General features: G+C 30.6%; 3 protein-coding genes across 6 annotated transcripts; 1 reads left to right on the forward strand and 2 right to left on the reverse strand.

Moving 5' to 3' along the window:
- Positions 1-2,444: 2,444 nt before the first annotated feature.
- On the reverse strand, positions 2,445-3,487 carry LOC115880441 (translocon-associated protein subunit beta). Its single transcript, XM_030897647.1, has 3 exons — positions 3,362-3,487; positions 2,877-3,260; positions 2,445-2,814 (listed from the first exon to the last, which is right to left on the reverse strand). Exons 2-3 carry the CDS (start codon positions 3,255-3,257, stop codon positions 2,614-2,616), a joined length of 582 nt encoding a protein of 193 aa, XP_030753507.1. The 5' UTR covers positions 3,258-3,260; positions 3,362-3,487; the 3' UTR covers positions 2,445-2,613.
- Positions 3,488-3,613: 126 nt separating this feature from the next.
- LOC115880439 (F-BAR domain only protein 2) lies at positions 3,614-14,438 on the forward strand. 4 transcript variants are annotated; one of them, XM_030897642.1, is made up of 14 exons: positions 3,614-3,978; positions 4,080-4,171; positions 4,381-4,597; positions 4,650-5,103; positions 5,167-5,340; positions 5,577-5,678; positions 6,992-7,097; positions 7,153-7,310; positions 8,622-8,978; positions 10,818-11,151; positions 11,218-11,373; positions 11,422-11,554; positions 12,961-13,163; positions 13,222-14,438. In XM_030897642.1, the coding sequence occupies exons 1-14, from the start codon at positions 3,946-3,948 to the stop codon at positions 13,544-13,546; spliced, it is 2,844 nt and encodes a 947-aa protein (XP_030753502.1). In that variant the 5' UTR covers positions 3,614-3,945; the 3' UTR covers positions 13,547-14,438. The 4 variants fall into 4 exon arrangements, with proteins under 4 accessions (XP_030753502.1, XP_030753503.1, XP_030753504.1 ...); XM_030897643.1 differs by having other exon boundaries at positions 3,614-3,799; XM_030897644.1 differs by lacking the exon at positions 5,577-5,678.
- Positions 14,439-14,592: 154 nt separating this feature from the next.
- LOC115880440 (CSC1-like protein 2) lies at positions 14,593-17,631 on the reverse strand. The gene is made up of 2 exons (XM_030897646.1): positions 17,368-17,631; positions 14,593-17,311 (listed from the first exon to the last, which is right to left on the reverse strand). Exon 2 carries the CDS (start codon positions 17,294-17,296, stop codon positions 15,080-15,082), a length of 2,217 nt encoding a protein of 738 aa, XP_030753506.1. The 5' UTR covers positions 17,297-17,311; positions 17,368-17,631; the 3' UTR covers positions 14,593-15,079.
- Positions 17,632-20,239: the final 2,608 nt, after the last annotated feature.

The following is a 20,239-nucleotide window of genomic DNA, read 5'->3' on the forward strand; positions in this document are numbered from 1 at the left end:
TATGAAAGTTAATTAATTTAAGCCAAAGCGATAACTAATTGAACATTTCAGCAAAATACGGTGATTTACTTGAGCGTTAGTTTTTTGATGTCGTCAAGTTTTCATGTTGATTATAGTTTTATTCTTAATTTTTTTTAACACATATTTAAATAATTATTTTTTAGGCTGATTTATTTATTTGTTTTGTTTCTTCATACATATATATTTAAACGTTTTATATATACATTTTTTAAATATATTACACTAATTATCATTTCTGTTTTTTACAATGAAATAAACTGGTCATAGGTAATGTACAATTTTAATTTATGATGTGTAAATGTGGATTTATTGATTTCAACTAAGTTTATAATGACCGAGTCGTAATAAGGGGGTTGATCTAAAGGTAAAGGATTTGAAAATTCCACTATCCATAACTCATGCCTCTAAAATATTTCTTATGAATTCATACAGTAGTTTGTGTGTAATTCTATTAATTGAGCATGTTAAAAGGTTATCCATTACTATTTTAAATACAGGGTAAGTCTTAAATAAGTGAAAATTTGAAATTTTTTGAAAAACGGTAAAAAGAAAATATTCTATCAGCCCTGGAAATATTTGCACTTATTTAACTCCCCTGTATATTTTTTAATTAAAAATACTTCTTCGTATCTAACTCGAGTTAGTAACACTATTTTGATTTTTTTTAACTTTATACAAATCCGTCCACTGTCAAATTCTTTTTTTATCAACCAAAACGATATTATTTCAGAAAAAAATCGTTCTTACCTAAATATTTTAAATTTCGTTTCATGGAGCATGGTTATGGTAAATGGATTTTTTCTGAATAGTCTAATTTATAATTTTAAACTAACTGCCTTTAAATAAGTTAATTGAAAATGCCCATGTCACGTGCCTTCTCCCTTATTAACTGTAGTACCGTTAACTAACCATATGTATATGCCCAAAAAGTTCCTTTAATACAATTTTTGTGTATTTATTTAACTGTACATATTCAAAGTTCTAAAATGATTTACAGCATTTAAAAACTTTTTGGTCATATGCAGGTATTTTTCTGTGAGTTAGCTGTATTACAAGAAGTAGCAAAATTGTGCCTGTCTGCCTTTTTGTTTTAGCCAAAGTCATTTTTTTTGAATTTTAACAAGAAATTTAGAGTTTAAATTATTTTATTTTTCCAGAAAACACCAAAGTTTTACAATATACAATATAAAAAAAATGAAACGATTTTACGACTGAAAGTGCATGTTCATTGGTGTCATCTAAATTGTGAAGTTATGTAAAAAACCTTTACACTGAATTTTTAAAGTATTTTTGGATGCAAATCCAAAAATTGTGAATAAAGACTAGGCTAAAGTTTTATGTTATTAATTGTAAATATTCATAGCGTCATCACTGCCAGTTATTTAATAAACACATATATATATCATAGTAAAATATTTTTGTTTTAGTATTGTCTCGTTTGTTTATCCATAAATTCGACTTTCCTAAAGCGTTCTGTCTGTTGAAAGAGTATTTTTCGATCTAAATCTGAGATACTTGAAATGTGAATAAAACTAGATTAGTATCTGTATGTCATTAAGTTTGTAAATAATAGTATCGTCACTGCCAGTTGTTTAATAAACACACTGTACAATAGTAAAAATTTGGTTTCATTTAGCTCTGTGACCCTACAAATCTGACGACTCGTGTACTTGTACAAACATTTGTTATTGGCATATACCGTATGATCGAAAAAAACGGCGTCCATTTGGCTGGGAAATGACAGTCGATGACATTTCCCGTATAAATTTACCATATATATGAAATTTACATATAAAATGACAGCGATCTTCATTTCATAGCCATCGCTGACGCATTTTTTTCTCGATCGTACGGTACTTGCCATCTGTGAGCAGTTATTTTTGTCACTAGTCGAGCCTCGTGAGCGTCAAGCTTGTTGCAAAAAATGTTTACAAAGATAGTATACTTGCCAAGTACGCAAATATTGGCGTACTGGCCAAGTACACGAGTCGTGAGAATCTGCCTTTAGATTTAGCATTTGGTTGCCAGTGGCGAATAACTAAATATACAGGGTGTGTCAGAAATAAGCGCAAGGATTTTAAAGGGTGGTAGATATCGTCAAAAGATTCATCTTTTCTATTTGCCATTTTTAAAATAAATTGAAAATAGCCGAGATATTTAACTTTAAACAAATAATGCTAACATCGTGACAAAACAATTTTCCAGAGAATGTACAGTGGTACTCAAAAAGTTCTTCAATATTTTCCGGAAAATGTCAATATAAATTTTTCAACTTTTTTTTGCGCAAAATAACGCATGGGCGTGTTTCTGGGGTCGAACTATACTACCAGTTAAAATATTTGCACTTATTTCTGACACACTGTATATCGCCCATGCGAGAAAGAACGTGAAAGTGTTGATCTCATAAAAATAAAATAAACTAATATTAAAGAAATTGTCTTTATTAACAAAATAATCTTAATGATGAACATAGTCTCTCTAAATTGTCATATTAAAAAACAGTAATATACTATTTAGATTTCTATGACAACTCTTTATATTACTTCACACATATCCACTCAAACAGAATTAAATAAATATTATAAACTAATTTCAGTGTTTCTTCGTAGGTTTATTTAGTTTTTCATATGTATTTTTACTGTTAAACCATAAAGCAAGAGGAATCACTAATGATGGTGATGTCATGAGTGCAAATGCAAGCCAGTCCCAATAGTGAGCAGAGAATTTCTTGTCATAATCACGGAATGCTACTATTCCGCCCTCTCCTGGTTCACTACTGTAAGAAACTTGGACCTATGAAAAACAATTATAGTCGATTAATAAATACACTTTAAAATAATTCTATCATTACTAACCTTGGCGTTAATATCATCAGATGATCTGTAAGTAACTTCAGCACTAGTAAAATTAAAGTAACCATATCTTTTTGGACGAACAACAACTACATGAGTAAAGTTAGATTCTGGGGGTATCCTCTGAAACCTGGTATTTAAATGTCCACCAACAATCTCGAAAGCTTCAGTATTGAATCCATTATCAACTAATTGAACATTTACAGCTGGTGCCTTCCCGATATTGTGAATGGAGTATTTCACCTCAATATCTTTCGTTTCAACCAAGTATCTATTAAGAATTTGTTTAGACACTAGTAGCCTGGCCCCCAGGTTCTCTTCTTGCTTTTCTTCAGCACAGTATGCTAAAGTAGCAAGTAGTAAAATCACAATTTTCTTGATCATGTTCTAGAAAAAAACAAAAATTAAAATATAAAACAGAAAATACTATAATTGCTATTTAATAAAATTATTAATAATGAAAGAAGGGTAATTTGTTTTCATCTTACCTTGTTCACTGACGAATTAAATAAGACCTAGCTATCTCATTAACCCAAAAATACAAGTTTCATAGAAAAAATCGCCACGAAACAATCTCACCGCCACGTTTCTGTCAGATTTGGAGGTGGTTTAGTGACGTGTAGCTGTCAGGGTTGTGGCACAATATAGGAATGTGCAAATATATCGATATCGATAATTTGTATTAGTATGTCTGGTTGCCTATACGTAAGGAAAATGATAGTGACATATAAACTGTCACTTAGCAGTTTGGAAATTACATTTTTAAATGGATCCGCCCCCTTGTCCATCAAAATTAAAACGTTTTAGAAAAGTGCTGTTCTCTGAAGGAAAATAATTCATTTCAATATATTTGATTTGCTAAATATTATTACCATTATCACTACTACGATCGACGAGCCAAAACCAGCAGCAGTAGGATGAGACGGGTCAGTTAGATGGTGGAGGTTAAGTGCATTTGCTGTGAATGTTTCACTAATACACTTGTTTACTTTTTTTCCGTTTGACCGTGTTATGTGCCCTTTAGCTTACTTTGTAAATAATATAAACATAATATTGGAATGATTATTTTATCATGATGACAGTTGACTTTAACGATTATTTTTGGGTGAGTATTTTGAACTAACAAGCTTGATATATGCACAATTTATACTACAAGTTACATTTAATTAAATACTCTTGATTACTATGTAATTTCCTGTTTTACAGGGTGAAAAAAACAATGGATTTGATGTGTTATACCATAACATGAAATTTGGTTTAAGTGCCAGTAAAGAATTTGCAGAATTCGTTAGGGAAAGGTACATTTTTTTATTACCAATTAGCTAGATTACAACTGATGAATAGTTAACCTTATAAAGAGATCTAATTGTAACAACCGTACATATGTACTAGATGGATGCAAATTTAACCCGAAGGTTGCTCTACCTTTTAAATTAATGTTAATCAGTTCAGTGCTTGAGAATCACAAAGCCATTATTTTATTGTTTTAATTTAAGAAATCTTTTAGGTCAAACATAGAAGAAAATAATTCAAAACTCTTGACAAAGTTAGCAAAACAAGCAGGTAGTTGTTGTTCACAAGGAACATTTGCTCCACTATGGCAAGTTTTAAAAGCTTCTGCAGAGAAGCTGTCATCCTTACACTTCCAAACCATGCAGAAATTAGCAGACTTAGTCAAAGAAGTAGGCAAATATGCAGACGATCTTCACAAAAAACATAAATCTGTAAGTATGCTATTTATATATTAAGTAGGTACTAAGAGAGGGTCTATTAAAGGTAAAGGAAGAAGAATCTGGAACACTGGATGTTGTACAAGCAATGCAAAATGTAACACTGAACGTACAAAAATCCAAAGATGTTTACAATCAAAGATTTTTAGAACTAGAAAGGTTAAGGAAAGAAAGCACTTCAGCTAAAGATATAGAGAAAGCTGAGCAAAAGCTAAAAAAGGCACAAGAAGATTATAAAAATTTCATAGAAAAATATAGCACTATTAAAGAGGATTTTGAGAAAAAAATGTCGTTAAGCGTAAAAAACTTCCAAGACCTTGAAGTCAGTCATTTGGTGAACATGAAAAAATTTTTAAATTCTTTTGCCGACGTTGTGGAGTGGACACACGACGAAATGGGTAAAGTTCACAAAGAATTCCGGCAACAGTGTTTAGAATTAACGATCGATCAATTACTGGAACAATTTGTGAAAAATAAATCGACGGGTCTGGAAAGACCAGGTAAATATAATATGATTTTTCCTCAAATTCCTAAATTGACTGTATTATAATAAATACATTTAGGAATCATGGATATTGATGAGCCAGTGATCTCTCCGAATCAAGAAAGTGAACCAACCAGTGCAAAATCATCCAAGAGAGAAGGTAACGGTCATAGCGACCAAACAGTGCCAACACATGCCAAAACTTCTCGTCGAACAACTTCCCTGTTAAATCTCTTCATGTCTAATTCACAGGGTACGTTTTCAAACACCCTATATAATTATGTCTGATGTATTGAGCCTCCGTATCTCACTCTCTAAATTCGCTACTTGTATTTTGACAAAATTAATATAGATTCGAAATTATTTTTCTGAAAGAAGGTTTAATATTGAAGACGTTTCAAACTCAGTGAACAAAAAACGTATGAGTATACGAGGTGGCAGTAGAGACCAGTTTGAAAGTTAACTTTCGGTTTGGGCTGTCTTTTTTAGGTTCTCGCGAAAGCAGAGCAGGCCCCTGCAGCGCACCGTCGAGCCCCACAAGTCCCGAGGGCGGCCAACAGTTAACTCGCCACTCTCAGCGCGGATCTAAGTGTAAATCTCAAAACTATCTAACTTTTCTCTCTCTATTTCTTATTATTTTTTACTCTTGTTGCCACTTTTATTGATTTTCTATTCTAGAATATACCAGGTTTTGTTTATTATCTTTTTTTTAATGCATCTACAGAGAACATTTTTTTTAGGGTTTTGTCTTTAGTTCTGGGAAGTGTGAATAGTATTTTTTTTAGTCTATTTCTGGAGGTAAATCAAATAAATAAACGTAGGGTATTTACAGGGTGTTTCAAAAAACATGTGCCATCTCTCGTAAAAATAAGGTTTATTTTTCATTTTCGTAGCTACAGGGGGATAAGGTCTTCTAAAGTGGTGGTCATTTTTTTTTAATTTATTATAATTTAAGTAGAATCGGACCCTTGTTGATATGAAAAATAAATCTTATTTTTACGTGAGGAATTTCCCCACGAGAGATAGCACATATTTTTTGAAACACCCTATATATTGTAAAAAAAAATAAAAAGTTAGTTTACTTAAAGCCCCTTTTACACGTAACGATTTAACTGTCAGGCAAGACTGGTAAAGGTCAGCGTACACGCTGGAAGTTTTACTTGCTGTTTTATCAATTATAGCATTGTTTGTTGTGAAGTTGTAAAGCAAAAACACGCCTGGCTAAGTGTAATAATCCCTAAACAATTTTGAAAAATTACATTATTTTGTGAAACTATGCAAAAATATTAGATTTTTAAAAGTCACTTATTAGAGATGCTTTAATATATCTAAATTATATTTGGTAAGTTTACTTTTTAATATAATATTTAACGCTATGTGTATACAGGGCTTTAAGTTTAATTATTAATTTCACAACCTGTAACTTTAATTTCTTTTTATAAAAGAGGAATAGAAATTTATTTAAAAGACCACTCTATATTTCTCTTGATTTATTTTTAACAATTCTCTTTAATTTACTTTATTTGGTAGGGGCGGAATGATTTTTTTTAATTTCAAAATTAACTTATTCCAAATTAGATGTCGCATGCACTCCTAGAATTACTTATGGTACTGGTCGATGGATTTATTTATTTTATATATTATTATTTGGTTTTGTATTGGTGGCGGGTGTCCAAATTGCCTGGGAATGCTTTATTCTGTAATCAAGCTTAGATCCTGTTCACATTTATTTTGTTAATGTCTTAGTTTAACCACCTGTTTATGTTTAAGATTTTTGTTCGACGTTTTGTTGGCAAATTTTCCCAATTTTAACACACCACTTGTGCTTCACCCTCACACCACATTTTAAAATACATTTTCCCGATGTTCTCCAAGTATTCTCGATAAAAACAGAACATTTTTAGGGTTTTTGCGTAGCAGGAGGGACAAAGCCAAACAGAAAAAGTCGAAGAAGAAACAGGCCAAGGACAGTATCGATAATCAAAGCAATAAAGAAGAAAAATCTGATGCGTACGTAGAATTATTTTCTTTTAAATTCCTTTTATCTCTTGAGTTCATGTTGAAGGGAGGAAAAAGACGATTCTCAAAAGAGCGACAGGGTTGTAATGCCCGTCAGCACAGGCAACCAAGAAGTTGATGAAGACGGTTATGTCATAAGACCTACAGTGGCTCACGCGTGGAACGAAAAGAGTAGTTTTTATTCTTCATCTGACTCAGATACAGGTAAAATTAATAAAAAAAAGTTTTGGGGCTCTTTTTAATTAAATAATTATAATTTTAATTATAAATAATTATAATTTTAATTATAAATAATTATAATTTTATTATAAATAATTATAATTTAATTATAAATAATTATAATTTAATTATATATAATTATAGTTTAATTATAAATAATTATAATTTAATTATAAATAATTATAATTATTTGTAAATAATTATAATTATTTATAATTAATTATAATTTTAATTATAATTAATTTTAATTATAAATAATTATAATTTAATTCTAAATAATTATAATTTAATTATAAGTAATTATGATTTAATTATAAATAATTATGATTTAATTTATAAAACATAATCCAGCGTTTTCGGAACCTAATCTCCCAAGAAAATTAATGTAAGAATATTTCGGTACAAGGTTCAAGGAACTTGAAATTTACAAGAATATTATATATTTACAAGAATAAATTATTATAAATAATTACATTAATAATTATTATTATATTTATTATAAATTTACAAGAATATTATATTATTATGTAATATTAGTATCAGAGCTGCAACAAGTCAATTTTAAAAAGACTTAAATCTTAAGTCTCAAGTCATTTCTAAAATCAAAATGATTTAAATCTTATAATATACTATGACGGTAGCGAGTGTCGTTGTTGTCAAATTTATCATAAAACTATATCAAAACTCTTTGGCTTAAATTTCATCTAAAAATACTTAAATCTTTTAAAAAAATTAAACCTTTTTTTAATGACTTAGGTCTTTTTAAATTCCGGAATAAAGGCTTAAATCCCAAATAATTTTGAAAATAACTTAAATTTTAAGTCAGTTTTCGAAATATGACTTAAAATCAAATGACTTAAGTCATTAAAATGTTTTAAATAAAAAAACTTAAGTTTTCTGTAAGCTTGCAGCTCTGATTTAGTATCCAGTGGTATTTTACAAGAAATAAATGTTTTTATAAATAACTTTTTTCGCGATAGGATTTATAGAAACGAACAATACAGTTTGAAAAGCTTTCTTACAAAAAGAGTTCCTAATAAAAATCGGCTTTTATTATTAGCCGTAATAGTTGTTGTCCAGCACGCCTCAGAATAGTACCGTGTACCTATTAAAGTCTTTATTGGAGTAGCAAAAAAATTTAACGACATAATAGTGGTCCAATTGAGGCACGCTCTTTACCGTGATATAAATAAAAGTTTGGCAAGACCCGAGAGCCCTATACTTTCGCGATGCGCTGCTTTAAAACCTTTTTCGTCGATTACTACCAAAATAAACGGCCCTACACCTTGTTCGTAGATGACGATCGCGAAAGGAAAATCCACGTTGAAATCAAGCCTCTCAATAATGGATCTGCGCCTATATCAGCGTCGGTGGATGAACTCAGAGCCACCGTAGGCAACATCTATCTCACTCCGACTGGATCTTTTGGATTTAGGGGACAGAATTTGGACGGGGACACCATCAAAAGGTCTCAGTCGGTTTCCCAGCAGCTGGGGAAGCCCAGCAGCGATTTGTTGGGCTTGAATTTCGTTCAGAGTCCAACGGCGTCCAATGCTTCCACTCCAACTAGTTCACATCCGTACGCACCGCTTCAAAGTCCATCTCAGTTGGCTCTGAATTCGCCAACTTTGTCCGTTGGATCCAAATATACCGGTAAGTCAGAGTCTTTATGTAATTATAAGAATTATTTATAAGTACAGTTCTCTACACTAAAGTCTAATAATATTTTTGGTGATTCTTCATTAGTTTTACATATAATATTGTCATTATCATCATTTCCAGCTATGCTGTAGCCTCTCTTACATATTTTGATTATCTCTAATCAGAGATGTGACTTATTTCAGATACAAGTATTTCAAATTTATACTAATATCCTTCTAATATATAAAATCCTGAAGTGACTGACATACTGATTAATCACGATCCTGCTCAAACCACTCACTTGATTCTAGGGTGTAGAGGTTCGATAAGAAGGGATTTTTCGAAATTCCAGTTCAAGAGGGTGAAACCACCCCTCAAATATTAAAATATTTTTTATTTAAAAACGGTCAAGTTTCCGAAAAAACGCTTAAACACGTATATTTTATTTTGTTTTTTTTACATATTTTAAGATTTTTAAAAACGTATACAGGGTGTTTCGAAAAATCTGGTCATTGATTAATCACGATCCTGCTTAAAGCGCTTCACGTAAAAAGCTGATTTTTGGAAAACAGATTGACTTTAGGGTGTAGAGTAATATAAATATTTTATTTTATTGTTTTACATTTTTTTAGATTTTTTATAAATTTATACAGGGTATTTCATAAAATATGACCATTGAGTAATCACGATTCTGCTTAAACTGCTTGACGTTTAAAGCTGATTTTTGGTAAACGGATTGACTGTGGGGTGTAGAGGTTCGATAAGGAGGGGTTTCTCGAATCTCAAATTCCAAGAGGGTGAAAACGCCCCTCAAATATTACAATATTTGTTATTTAAAAAACCGTTAGTTTTTCGGGAAAACGCTTGGACAAGCATAATTTATTTGTTTTTTTTTTTACATAGGTATTTTGAAATTTTTTAAAAATCATACAGGGTGTTCCAAAAGTTGGGTAATTTCTTAACCACGATTCTGCTTAAACTGCTTGACGTAAAAAGCTTATTTTTGGCAAGCGGATTTTTCGGAAGTCAAATTCCAACGAGATGAAACTACCCCTCAAATATTACCAAGTTATATAATAATATCGCCATATTGTTTTTCTCATGCTGACATAAATGTGAGAAACTTTGATCCAGTTTTTATGTTAATGGAAATTCTTGCTTTGCTTTATCATGGCAAGCGGATTTTTCGAAAGTCAAATTCCAACGAGATGAAACTACCCCTCAAATATTACCAAGTTATATAATAATATCGCCATATTGTTTTTTCTCATGCTGACATAAATGTGAGAAAATTTTATCCAGTTTTTATGTTAATGGAAATTCTTCAAAAAAAAACAAAATAAACATTTTGAAAATTACAACATTCTTATTCTTTTGTATCTATCTAGTATTAATGGATTTCATTCTTTAAAATGAAATGGGTGCCAAAGTCATTTTACTTTAAATTTAAAATTTTTAAAAATAAAGGCAAAGACCAATCTTATTACATCTTTTTAGAGCACTCTGATTCCTCTGTTGCAAGTAGCGATAACATGGGGTCTACTGACAGCATATTTAACTAAAAAAACATACTCAGATTCACACGATTCTTGTTCAGAATTATTATTTAACTTTAAAAATAAAAAAGGTTTTTTGTCAAAAAATATTTTATTTCAATAGAAGTATTTAAAAAATAGTTTTTTCAGGCACCCTGTCTATTAGCTGTTTCTTTTCCTATTTCATTATTCCAACATATCCCATTCCGATAGCCAATTGGTTTTCCAGTTTGTGTTATCCATTTTTTTGTTGTTTGTAATTTGGATGCTTGTTGTGTATTTCTCTGGCTAATAATCTTATTTATGCTGTTAATAGAATTAGGAGATTTGTTCTCTGAAGATAATGAACTACCTCAGCCACCAACCAAGCAACCCAGTCGTCAGACATCGACTCCAACCTCAGGATACATGTCTATACCGCGACCTCCATCGCGTAGATCTGAAGCAAACAGGGGATTGATGCAACAGCAGTCTAGCAGTATTACTCGAGCTGACAGTATTAACAGCTTGGAATTCCGCACGGCCTGTGTACCTGTTGGGGTATCAAGGGGTCCATCTCCTTTGACCATTGGAATGGCAGACACCATTCCATTAGCTGTAGCCTTCCACGAGATCGTTCACACTTACTTCCGAGGTGCCGATGAATCCAGGTATTTTTAAAAAGGTTTTTTTAGTTGTGTATTATTTGAATTTTAATCAAAACTTTACTTAACCAGATGCCAAGTGAAGATGTCAGGCGAAATGATGTTGTCCTTCCCAGCAGGAATCGTTACTATACTAGCCAACAACCCAAATCCAGCAAAATTAATATTTAGAGTTAAGAATACTCAGAGGTTGTCTTCGGTTTTGCCTAATACTCAACTTGTTTCACTGTAAGTTTTGAAATTTTCATTAATTTTTTTATGAATTAATAATTTCAGGGACCCTGCACAATCTTCGACGGAGTATATTGGAGTGGAGTTCAATATGAATGCTTTAAGTTCCTTGTTAAAGAAACAATCAGAACAAAACCCTAGTGCTTCATACTTTAATGTAGATATATTGAAATACCAAGTAAGTGTTTTATCAGGTACATTTCAATACATTTTTAACTCTTCAACACTTGACACTACACTTAAACTTAACACTATTCTCGCTATTTTAAATAATAGGACACTCCTCTAAAAGAATTTTCGCTGTGAAAATTGAATGGCGATAGTTTACTTTAAAAAAATGCGATTTTTTCAAATGTATTAAAAGAAGGAAACAACAAAAAAAAGAAAGAAAAAAAAACCTCAAAAACCTAAAACTGCATCTCTTGCACAGGAACCACTTATATGCTCACTAACCTGAAACAACAGAAACCATACTTTAGTTTGATACATTTTAGGAATTTCATTTTTTTTATTCATTTTAACCATTTTTTTTTCAAGTAAAATATTACAAACCTAACATTATCTTTTGTGTGCCTCCCTGTAAATGACATGCTCCGTTCACCTGCTGGTATCCCCAAAATCAAGCCCAATCGGAACCAGGCTGCAATATACAATGTGGCTGCTAAGTATAATTACCATATACCCTGCAAAAAAGAAAAACAATTATAAAAAAAAGTTAAACTCTTAATCATAAAACATTTCTGTAATACAGTAGGTATAACAACCTGTTTGGAACATTAAAACAATAAAGCGAGACAAAAGAGTTCTCTATCAAGTTTACTTACATTTTTAACAGAATTATAATATGTTTTTGTTGTTTCCTGCAGTATTATTGGTCCATGGCTTATTATACCGATCAAGAAAAACGATTCCATCACTCACATCTCTCGAAAATCAAACATTTGGGGTAACACAGCTCAGGGTATAAATTCTTAAGTCCTGATGAACTTTTCAAAGTTTAACACGACTCGAAAACCATGATAAACTTATCTAAATCCAACATAATTGGAAATCCTTATCCTACGTCCATTCCTTGTCGCGGCGCGACCGATACAAGAGCGAATATAGCGATTCTCGTGACCCCATACATTACAAAACGTAGTTTGACAATTAATCTTTGCTTTTCACTCGAAATTTGGACTTTTAGTTACGTTTCAACACTAAAATCTCGTGTAATAACTAAGAAAGAGACTCGTTTTTTGAAAGGACGCCCAAGATGGCTGCCCTAGCGGAAAACAAATGAACATCGTGTGAAGCGCCACCTATCAAAAAACGATTTAAGTTTTAGAATTGATAATTTCTAATTTTGTTTTAAAACGTAAAAAAATGTTGGAGCTGAACATTTTTTATTAGTCTATTTATATTTATTAAAATAAATTAAATATAATATTTTAAAAATATATAATGAAACGGGAAAATGAATTAAAAGTAAATCTACAGTTATGTAACCAGTAATACATCTTCGGTAACGTATTTAAGGCCTACATTCATATAAATAAATTAATAATAAATAATTTTAACTAATCATGTATTTCTCTATTTCAGATTAAATCTAAACCAGGTGCAAACTCCTGTCCGTTGCAACTTGTCGCTTATTGGAAGTGCACCAATCTTCATACTGATCTAAAGATAGATTACAAATATAATTTGCATGCCATGAGCTCTCCTACACCCCTCTTAAATGTAAACGTAGCAGTACCTATAGAGGGTAGTTTGAAAAACATACAATCTAAACCTCAAGCTCAGTGGTAAGTTCAGTTAAAAAAGTATATAATACTCGATGGAACAGTTTTAAAACCTTTTTAGGCCTACAGAAAACAATCGAATATTATGGAAATATACTGAGCTCTCTCAACATTCGGAAAATAACGGTGTGGGATCGATGTTGGCCAGGTATGATGTTGAAAATGGTTCTGGCAGTCCGTCTACCATCAGTGCCCAATTTAACTGCGAAGGGACAACGTTATCTGGCATAGATTTCCAGCTGGTAGGGGCAGGGTATCGCTTGTCTTTAGTAAAACGCAGATTTGTGTCTGGAAAGTATATTTGCGACGGAGATAGAATATATGGATCTGGAACAGCCACGCCTAATGCAAGTACCCTGTCTTCAGCCCCAGAACCTAACTGCTAGCGGTCTTGTAATTTTCGTTTGAAACCTTTTTGAAGAGCCTTTGTTCTCTAAAATTCCTAGTTCCATTACCTATACATGACATATAGTTTATGATGCTGTTTTGTAATCATATACAGATTATAATTATTATATATGATGTGCCAAAAGAGTTTTTTATCTTTGAGATTCTTTCCCATATATCACAAACCTTTTTGGCACACCCTGTATATCCCAAATTTACAAATAACGTTGATATTGATATTTCTTCTTACCTTTTTACATTTATGGATATCATATTTTTGAGTTTGTAGTTTATTTACTTCGTTTTTCATATATGTATGTATATTTGTGAAAATTAAATGCACCTAAGATTCACCATTATTTAACCCAGTTATTTCGTATTGGATAGATATGCAAAATATTTACGTAAATAATCAAAACCAAAAAAAATATATATATGTTTCTTAAAGGAGTAGTTTCTTTTTTTGATTTTTTTATAAATGATTATATATTTTCATTTTCTAAAACAATGGTGCAGTGATACTATTGTAATGTTTGTATTTCTATATATTGTATTGTTACTATTTTTGCTTAAAGAAGTAAATAATAATAGGATAAAGAGAGTTTTATTTAATTATTTAATAAAGGATTTAATTTAGAGTGTTTTTTTAGCAAAGTTAACTTGAATTAGTTAAATATAATATGTTTTCAACAACAGTTTGAATATTCCAAAGGGTATTATTGTTAACTATTATATCAAAAATTGTATACGTTAAGAGAATATTCATTCCTTTATAAGAGCTTTTCAACGATTTATGTTTAATTAATGAATTTAAATTACCAAAACCTTGTTTTACTGGTTGCCTATTTTGTTTAATATTTTTCTATACTTCATTAAAACATATATTCCAGATTTAAAATGTTTTATTTTACAGTATGTTTCGTATTATTACCTCTTCCTAAATTAATAAATGAAACTATATATAATATTCCTTCAAAAACTAATTTTTGCTGTAAAAATTATTGAGAAAATAGCGAGAAGGTTTCAATTATATAAAAAATATAACTTCTTACTAATAATTTATTACTGATCTACCAAATATTATTTATATACACATACACAGATAGTTAAAAATATTTATACCGGTTACAGAAAATCCTTATGTGAACTGAAATTTGCGTTGGTAAAATTATCTTATATTAATTAAAGCAATTAGTACATAGAGCAATCTTATTGTAATATACATAGGTACAATTTCATCTTCTATTTCTTTTATAGGTATTAAAAATACTGTGTTAGCTAAAATCTACATGTGTTAATAGAAATCATGTACATATCAATACCTATTAAAATAGTAAATATATATTAGATATATATCAAATTCTTAAAAAATATCAACAGATAATTTACTTGGCTAAGACATTTCAATTTATATATTTTCCACTCTTAAAACAATAAGATTTATAACAAAAATAGAGAACGTTTGTAACCAAGTGTATGAAACACATCTTTATAGAAAGTCACAGCCAAAGAACTTTAAGCAAAATTCTATTTTACGCATTACTTGATCCAGTTTCTGGGATTATAACAACTTGTGCGGATGCCCCATATAATGTTGGCGATGCACGATCTATATGACTTTCTATGCTACTAGAGCTCAACAAAACTGGAGCTATATATTCTTCTTTGACTGCGGCTGAGTGAGATTTTGATGCTGAAGCGCGCTTGCACGAGGGATAAGGACTGACAAAGAAGAAAGAGAATATTGTTACACAGATGCCCAACAGCATGACCAAAGTCATCGAATTTAATCCTCCACTCTCTCTTATGAAGAAAAAAGCTGCCAGAATCATTTGACATAGTATTATGGCTATCCTGACCATTATTACAGCACCAGCATGTATCTGTTGACCTTCACTGGACATAGTGATAGGTCTATACACATAATATATGTTGTATTTATCAACCAAGTGTTTGAGGCTAAGATACAGTAAACCAAAAGGTGTTATCAAGGGGCAAGTTAAGCTGTACACTGTGCAGATTGTAAATATTAGGAGGGTCCATGCATAGTGTATTCCAAAAGGAAATTCGGACAAGATTTCTTTACGAATGGTTGCCTTCTCTGCGACAGATTTGATGCAGGACAACCTCAAGGCATACATGGCTAGTTCAGGAAATCTCAGTAATTCTAAAGCTGTACCAATTAGGGCAGATGTAATAACATAATTAACAAAAAATGCACCTTTGTCGGCTAGGAAAATGCATTTCCATCTGACAGTCTGATTTTTTGTTTGTAGGGACCACTCAACAAAAGCTTGAGCACTAGTAAGCCCTAAAGATGGTAAAATTAAAACCATAAATAATAAAAACCAAAAGGTTTTGATCATTGTGGCATGATTTTGTTTGGATTTAGTCCAGTGGGACATCCATTCATCTGAGTAGGCTACAAAGACAGGCATGACTGCAGACATTGACAATAGCAGCAGTGTTGGTAAAAATTGAGAAAGCAAGGGACTGATTTTATTTAATATATCTCCATGGGCTGTAGATAGTTGATTAAAAATATTAACGAAAATAATTGGAGTTGTTAAGAAGAATAAAATTATAAACAAAACACTGTTAATTATAATTGCTTTAGAATACCAATTTCTTGATGATATTTCCAAATTCTGCCAGTTAATATCTGATGGTGTAGGAGCTCTCCCAACATGCCAATGCCTTAAAGAATCAGCAGAGAATGATCTAATAACATGCTGTGCCATTTCTTCTGTAGCAAAAGTAACAAAAGCAATGCCTAATGGACGCGCCAAGGCATCTCTTCTTTCTGATAAAACTTTATCATTATATTTTTGTTCTTCGCTGGTGTAATAATCAATAGCATTTTCAGTTTTCCATGGACAACAACATATACATCCATACGGCTGTACTTTTAAGTCTGTATTATGAGCATTCTCACAACAATATACCTTAGCTTCATGAATTTTCCTCCGGTCTTTCTCTAATTCCATAAGTTTCTTAACTCTGTATGTAATCTGAATATCTATTATTTCGATTCCTGGATATCTAACGGTAAAATAATTTTTTATATCTTCGATGTTCCGATGAAGTTTAGAAATATGGGAAATCATAATAGTTTTTGAGGACAGTGCAGTACTGCTTGGACTTTTTCCTGAACTTTTGCTCATTATTAGAACAGCCAAAGGGGCCATACATAAACTTGCTATAACATGTAACCATAACAAATTTGAGGAGGGTCCTAAATTACTTAATGTTGTATGACCAAACGTTGTTGAATTACCTTCTAAAGTTCCTTGGAAATTTACAGGCAGTACAATGCATATAGAAAATACTGTTATAACAGTGAACAGAATTAGAAGATGTTTTTGAAAGGATAAGTAGTGTGTAGCATCTGGGCCACATCTTGCATAGACCTTACTTTTTGTTATTTTAAAAATAGAGGGAAACCATAAACACCCTGTATCAGGCATAAGAGAGACATCACCGCTTGTTTCTTCAACAGCTACGGCATCATCGGTGTTCTTGTAAAATAACTGGGTCCATTTTTCCGTATGAACCAGAGCCAATCTGCCATAGTCCCAGGCTCTGTTTCTTAAGACAGCAAAGAGCAGTAAGAGAATTATCCAACATATTAAATTAAGAATGAGGGTTTCGGGTATACCTTCGTATGCATTTGTTATTATCGTTTGGTTCTTTCGTATCGTTAAACAAGTTTCGTCGTCAGTGAAAACAGCATACGGATTTTGAGACATGATTTTGTTATGCGTCTGGAAGAGATTGAAACAAATTAGGCTGCACTAATATAAGTAAAATCATTACTCACGCATTAACACAGCATATGCTATTAAACCATTGTGTTGTTACTGTAAAATAACAGAATTTTGAAGCCCTTTTGGCCTATTTAAATATTGAAAAATTATTTTGTTGACGTATTTTGACAAGGTTGTCAACACTTAGCCACTGATAGAGGAAAAGTAAAATTTTCCAATGTAAATTTCATTTGGTGGTAAAATTTTATAACGGTACATAAAAACACGTATCTGCTAATATTGAAACAAATACTGATATGGCTGATATGTATTTGATCGCGTTCTAAAATTTATCATAATTCTTTAATCGTTTCTGATAAATAGATTTAGATTAAGTAGTTAATTTATGAGTAATGAACTAAGAGATTATTTTCCCTGAATTTACTTATCAATTAGATAAAAATAATAGTATCAATATTGTGTTTCTGTGTTTCTTATCTAGCAATCAAATGTGAATTAATTAATTATATTATTATTTTTTGTAGCAATATAATTATGTTATCTCTCTATATCTATTAGATCCAATGGTAATACTAATCTATGGGTAGATTGTTCTTGTTTGACAGTTGACAGTGACAGTGACGTCTTAGAGGTTAGGATAATTTGTAGGTTTTCAATTAAACTTAAATATTTTAGTATCTTTAATGTTTATTGCGTTATTAAGTCTATATAAATGTTGTGTTATATATAGTGATATATCGAGTAAAAGTTGTAAGTACTATGTTTATCTTTATTTAATAGTTTCTTGTTAGGTTTTTTCAAAATAATTTTTGAATTATGTTTGCTAGTCTTTATAAATAAACATACTTTACAGAAGTGTAGGAAATATGTAGGTAATTTGATATGTAGTTATTTCTTTATATATATATTTCTATTTATTGGTATTTTATTTAGAATTATTACTTATTAACGTTTGATGCAATTTTAAACGAAATGTATTACTGGTTGCATACTGACGTCCATATAACTTTATATTTTTTTCAAAAAATTTGATTTTTTATATTTAAGAGTGGATGAAATGTGAAATATTAAAAGAAAATAAACAGTTTTTTATAGAAATGAATATTCCTTAAGGTTACTTATTCCTTAATTTATAGTAACTCTTGTATATGTCCATAAATCACAAAAGTATTATATGCACATTTAATTAACAAATTTAAATTACATTTTAAATCAGAATACTCCAAGGTGGTATGGTTTTTTTCCGTATTGAATATTCAAAATTGATATATTTGCAAAAAAGTAACTGCAAATGTATCTCTTGTTTATTTTATATTAACTACCTATTTAGGTAGACTATTAAGAACTCTATTAACATATTACACAGACTAACTTACCATAAGTTACTCTGTGCATATCAACTTAAAATAAGATATATTCTCATTAAATATGAAATTTTACATACGACAAGTGTAGTTTGAAGCTCTCCCTCAAAATTATCAACATATAACTTTCGCTGGACTTTACAGTATACAAACTCTATGAAATTTAGAGTATACAAGACTCTAAATTGAACATTTTCTTTATTAAAATTAACACCCAGTTCCTGCAGTTGCGACCCTCCAATTTCATGCTTTTAAATAATTAGAGCGGTTTTAAAAGTGACCCTTTTGAGGGGTGTGATTTTTTTGACACGTCTGCCTTTCTTGATTTGTACTTGACAGTTGTATATATTAATGTATCCATCTATTCAATATGCTTTAATTGCGGTCTTAATCTCCGTGAAATGCATACGGTGGGCATTTATGCATACCTTTTCTATTATACAGGGTATTTTGTTTTATATTCCTTTAATAGATTGTTTATAAACATATCTATCTCACAGATCGTTTGGAAAGAGACTTAAATTTTAATCTTAAGTCAGCCTTCGAAAAATGACTTAAAATCAAATGACTTAAGTTTTCTGTGAGCTTGCAGCTCTGTCTATATGCAAAAAAAATAAAAAAAAAATAAAATTAATTAATTTATTAAATCAGATTTTTTTTTATTTATTAGATTTTTTTTTATTTTAATTCAAAACAATATTTAAATCGGATTTCCAAATGACTAGGACTTATTTCCAATTAAAGTCCTATCCTAAATGGCTAAATCTTTATAACTCTACCCGATACCGATAACATTAACAATTCTACGGCGCGTTCAATGGCAAATTCAACGAGTGTACAAATTGTTGTTCGAGTACTGTTCATATTATTTGCAATGTTTGAAATTGATTAAAAAAATATTTGTAATGTTTTAAAAGAAATAGTATGTTCTATTCGGAGAAAAATGTACTTTTTGTGCCTCCCTGTAACGTAGGAATAGTTTTACGATGGTCCTTCAAAGGTATATCATCGTCAAAAAAAGTATATTTTTTACTCCTAATAAAACAATACACTATTGTTCGGACTTTGCGAATGATATATGTATTCGAACAGCGAATTTTTGTCACTTATACATAAATTTTAAAATAAATCCCTGCGTTTAGCGGTCTAATGGATTCACACGAAATTACTTCAAAAATCGGCCCAACATTTAAATTGATGAATAGATACTTTTATATAGTTTTATAACATTTACATTTATTTTTCGATTTATTATCCGTTATATTTGCTATAGAAATATTTTTTCTAGTTTTCTACGACACATTTTTATAACTTTTACAGTTATTTTTTGATTTATTATAAAGTTTCAATAAATTTATTTTTTTTGATTTAAATCACATGATTAAAATTAAAAAAATCACTTGATTTAAATCATGCCAACCCTGCTCAGAATGGATGTCTTAGAAATAACATTTTTTTTTCAAAAAAAAACTCATGGGTGTGTTTTTGATGTTGAACTATATACTACCGGTTAAAATACTTGCACTTATTTCTGAGACACCGTGTATAATAGAAATGTTTA

Source organism: Sitophilus oryzae, unplaced genomic scaffold (assembly GCF_002938485.1).
Source record: "Sitophilus oryzae breed Bouriz unplaced genomic scaffold, Soryzae_2.0 scaffold_1623_pilon_pilon, whole genome shotgun sequence".
In the NCBI taxonomy this organism is placed as follows: domain Eukaryota; kingdom Metazoa; phylum Arthropoda; class Insecta; order Coleoptera; family Curculionidae; genus Sitophilus; species Sitophilus oryzae.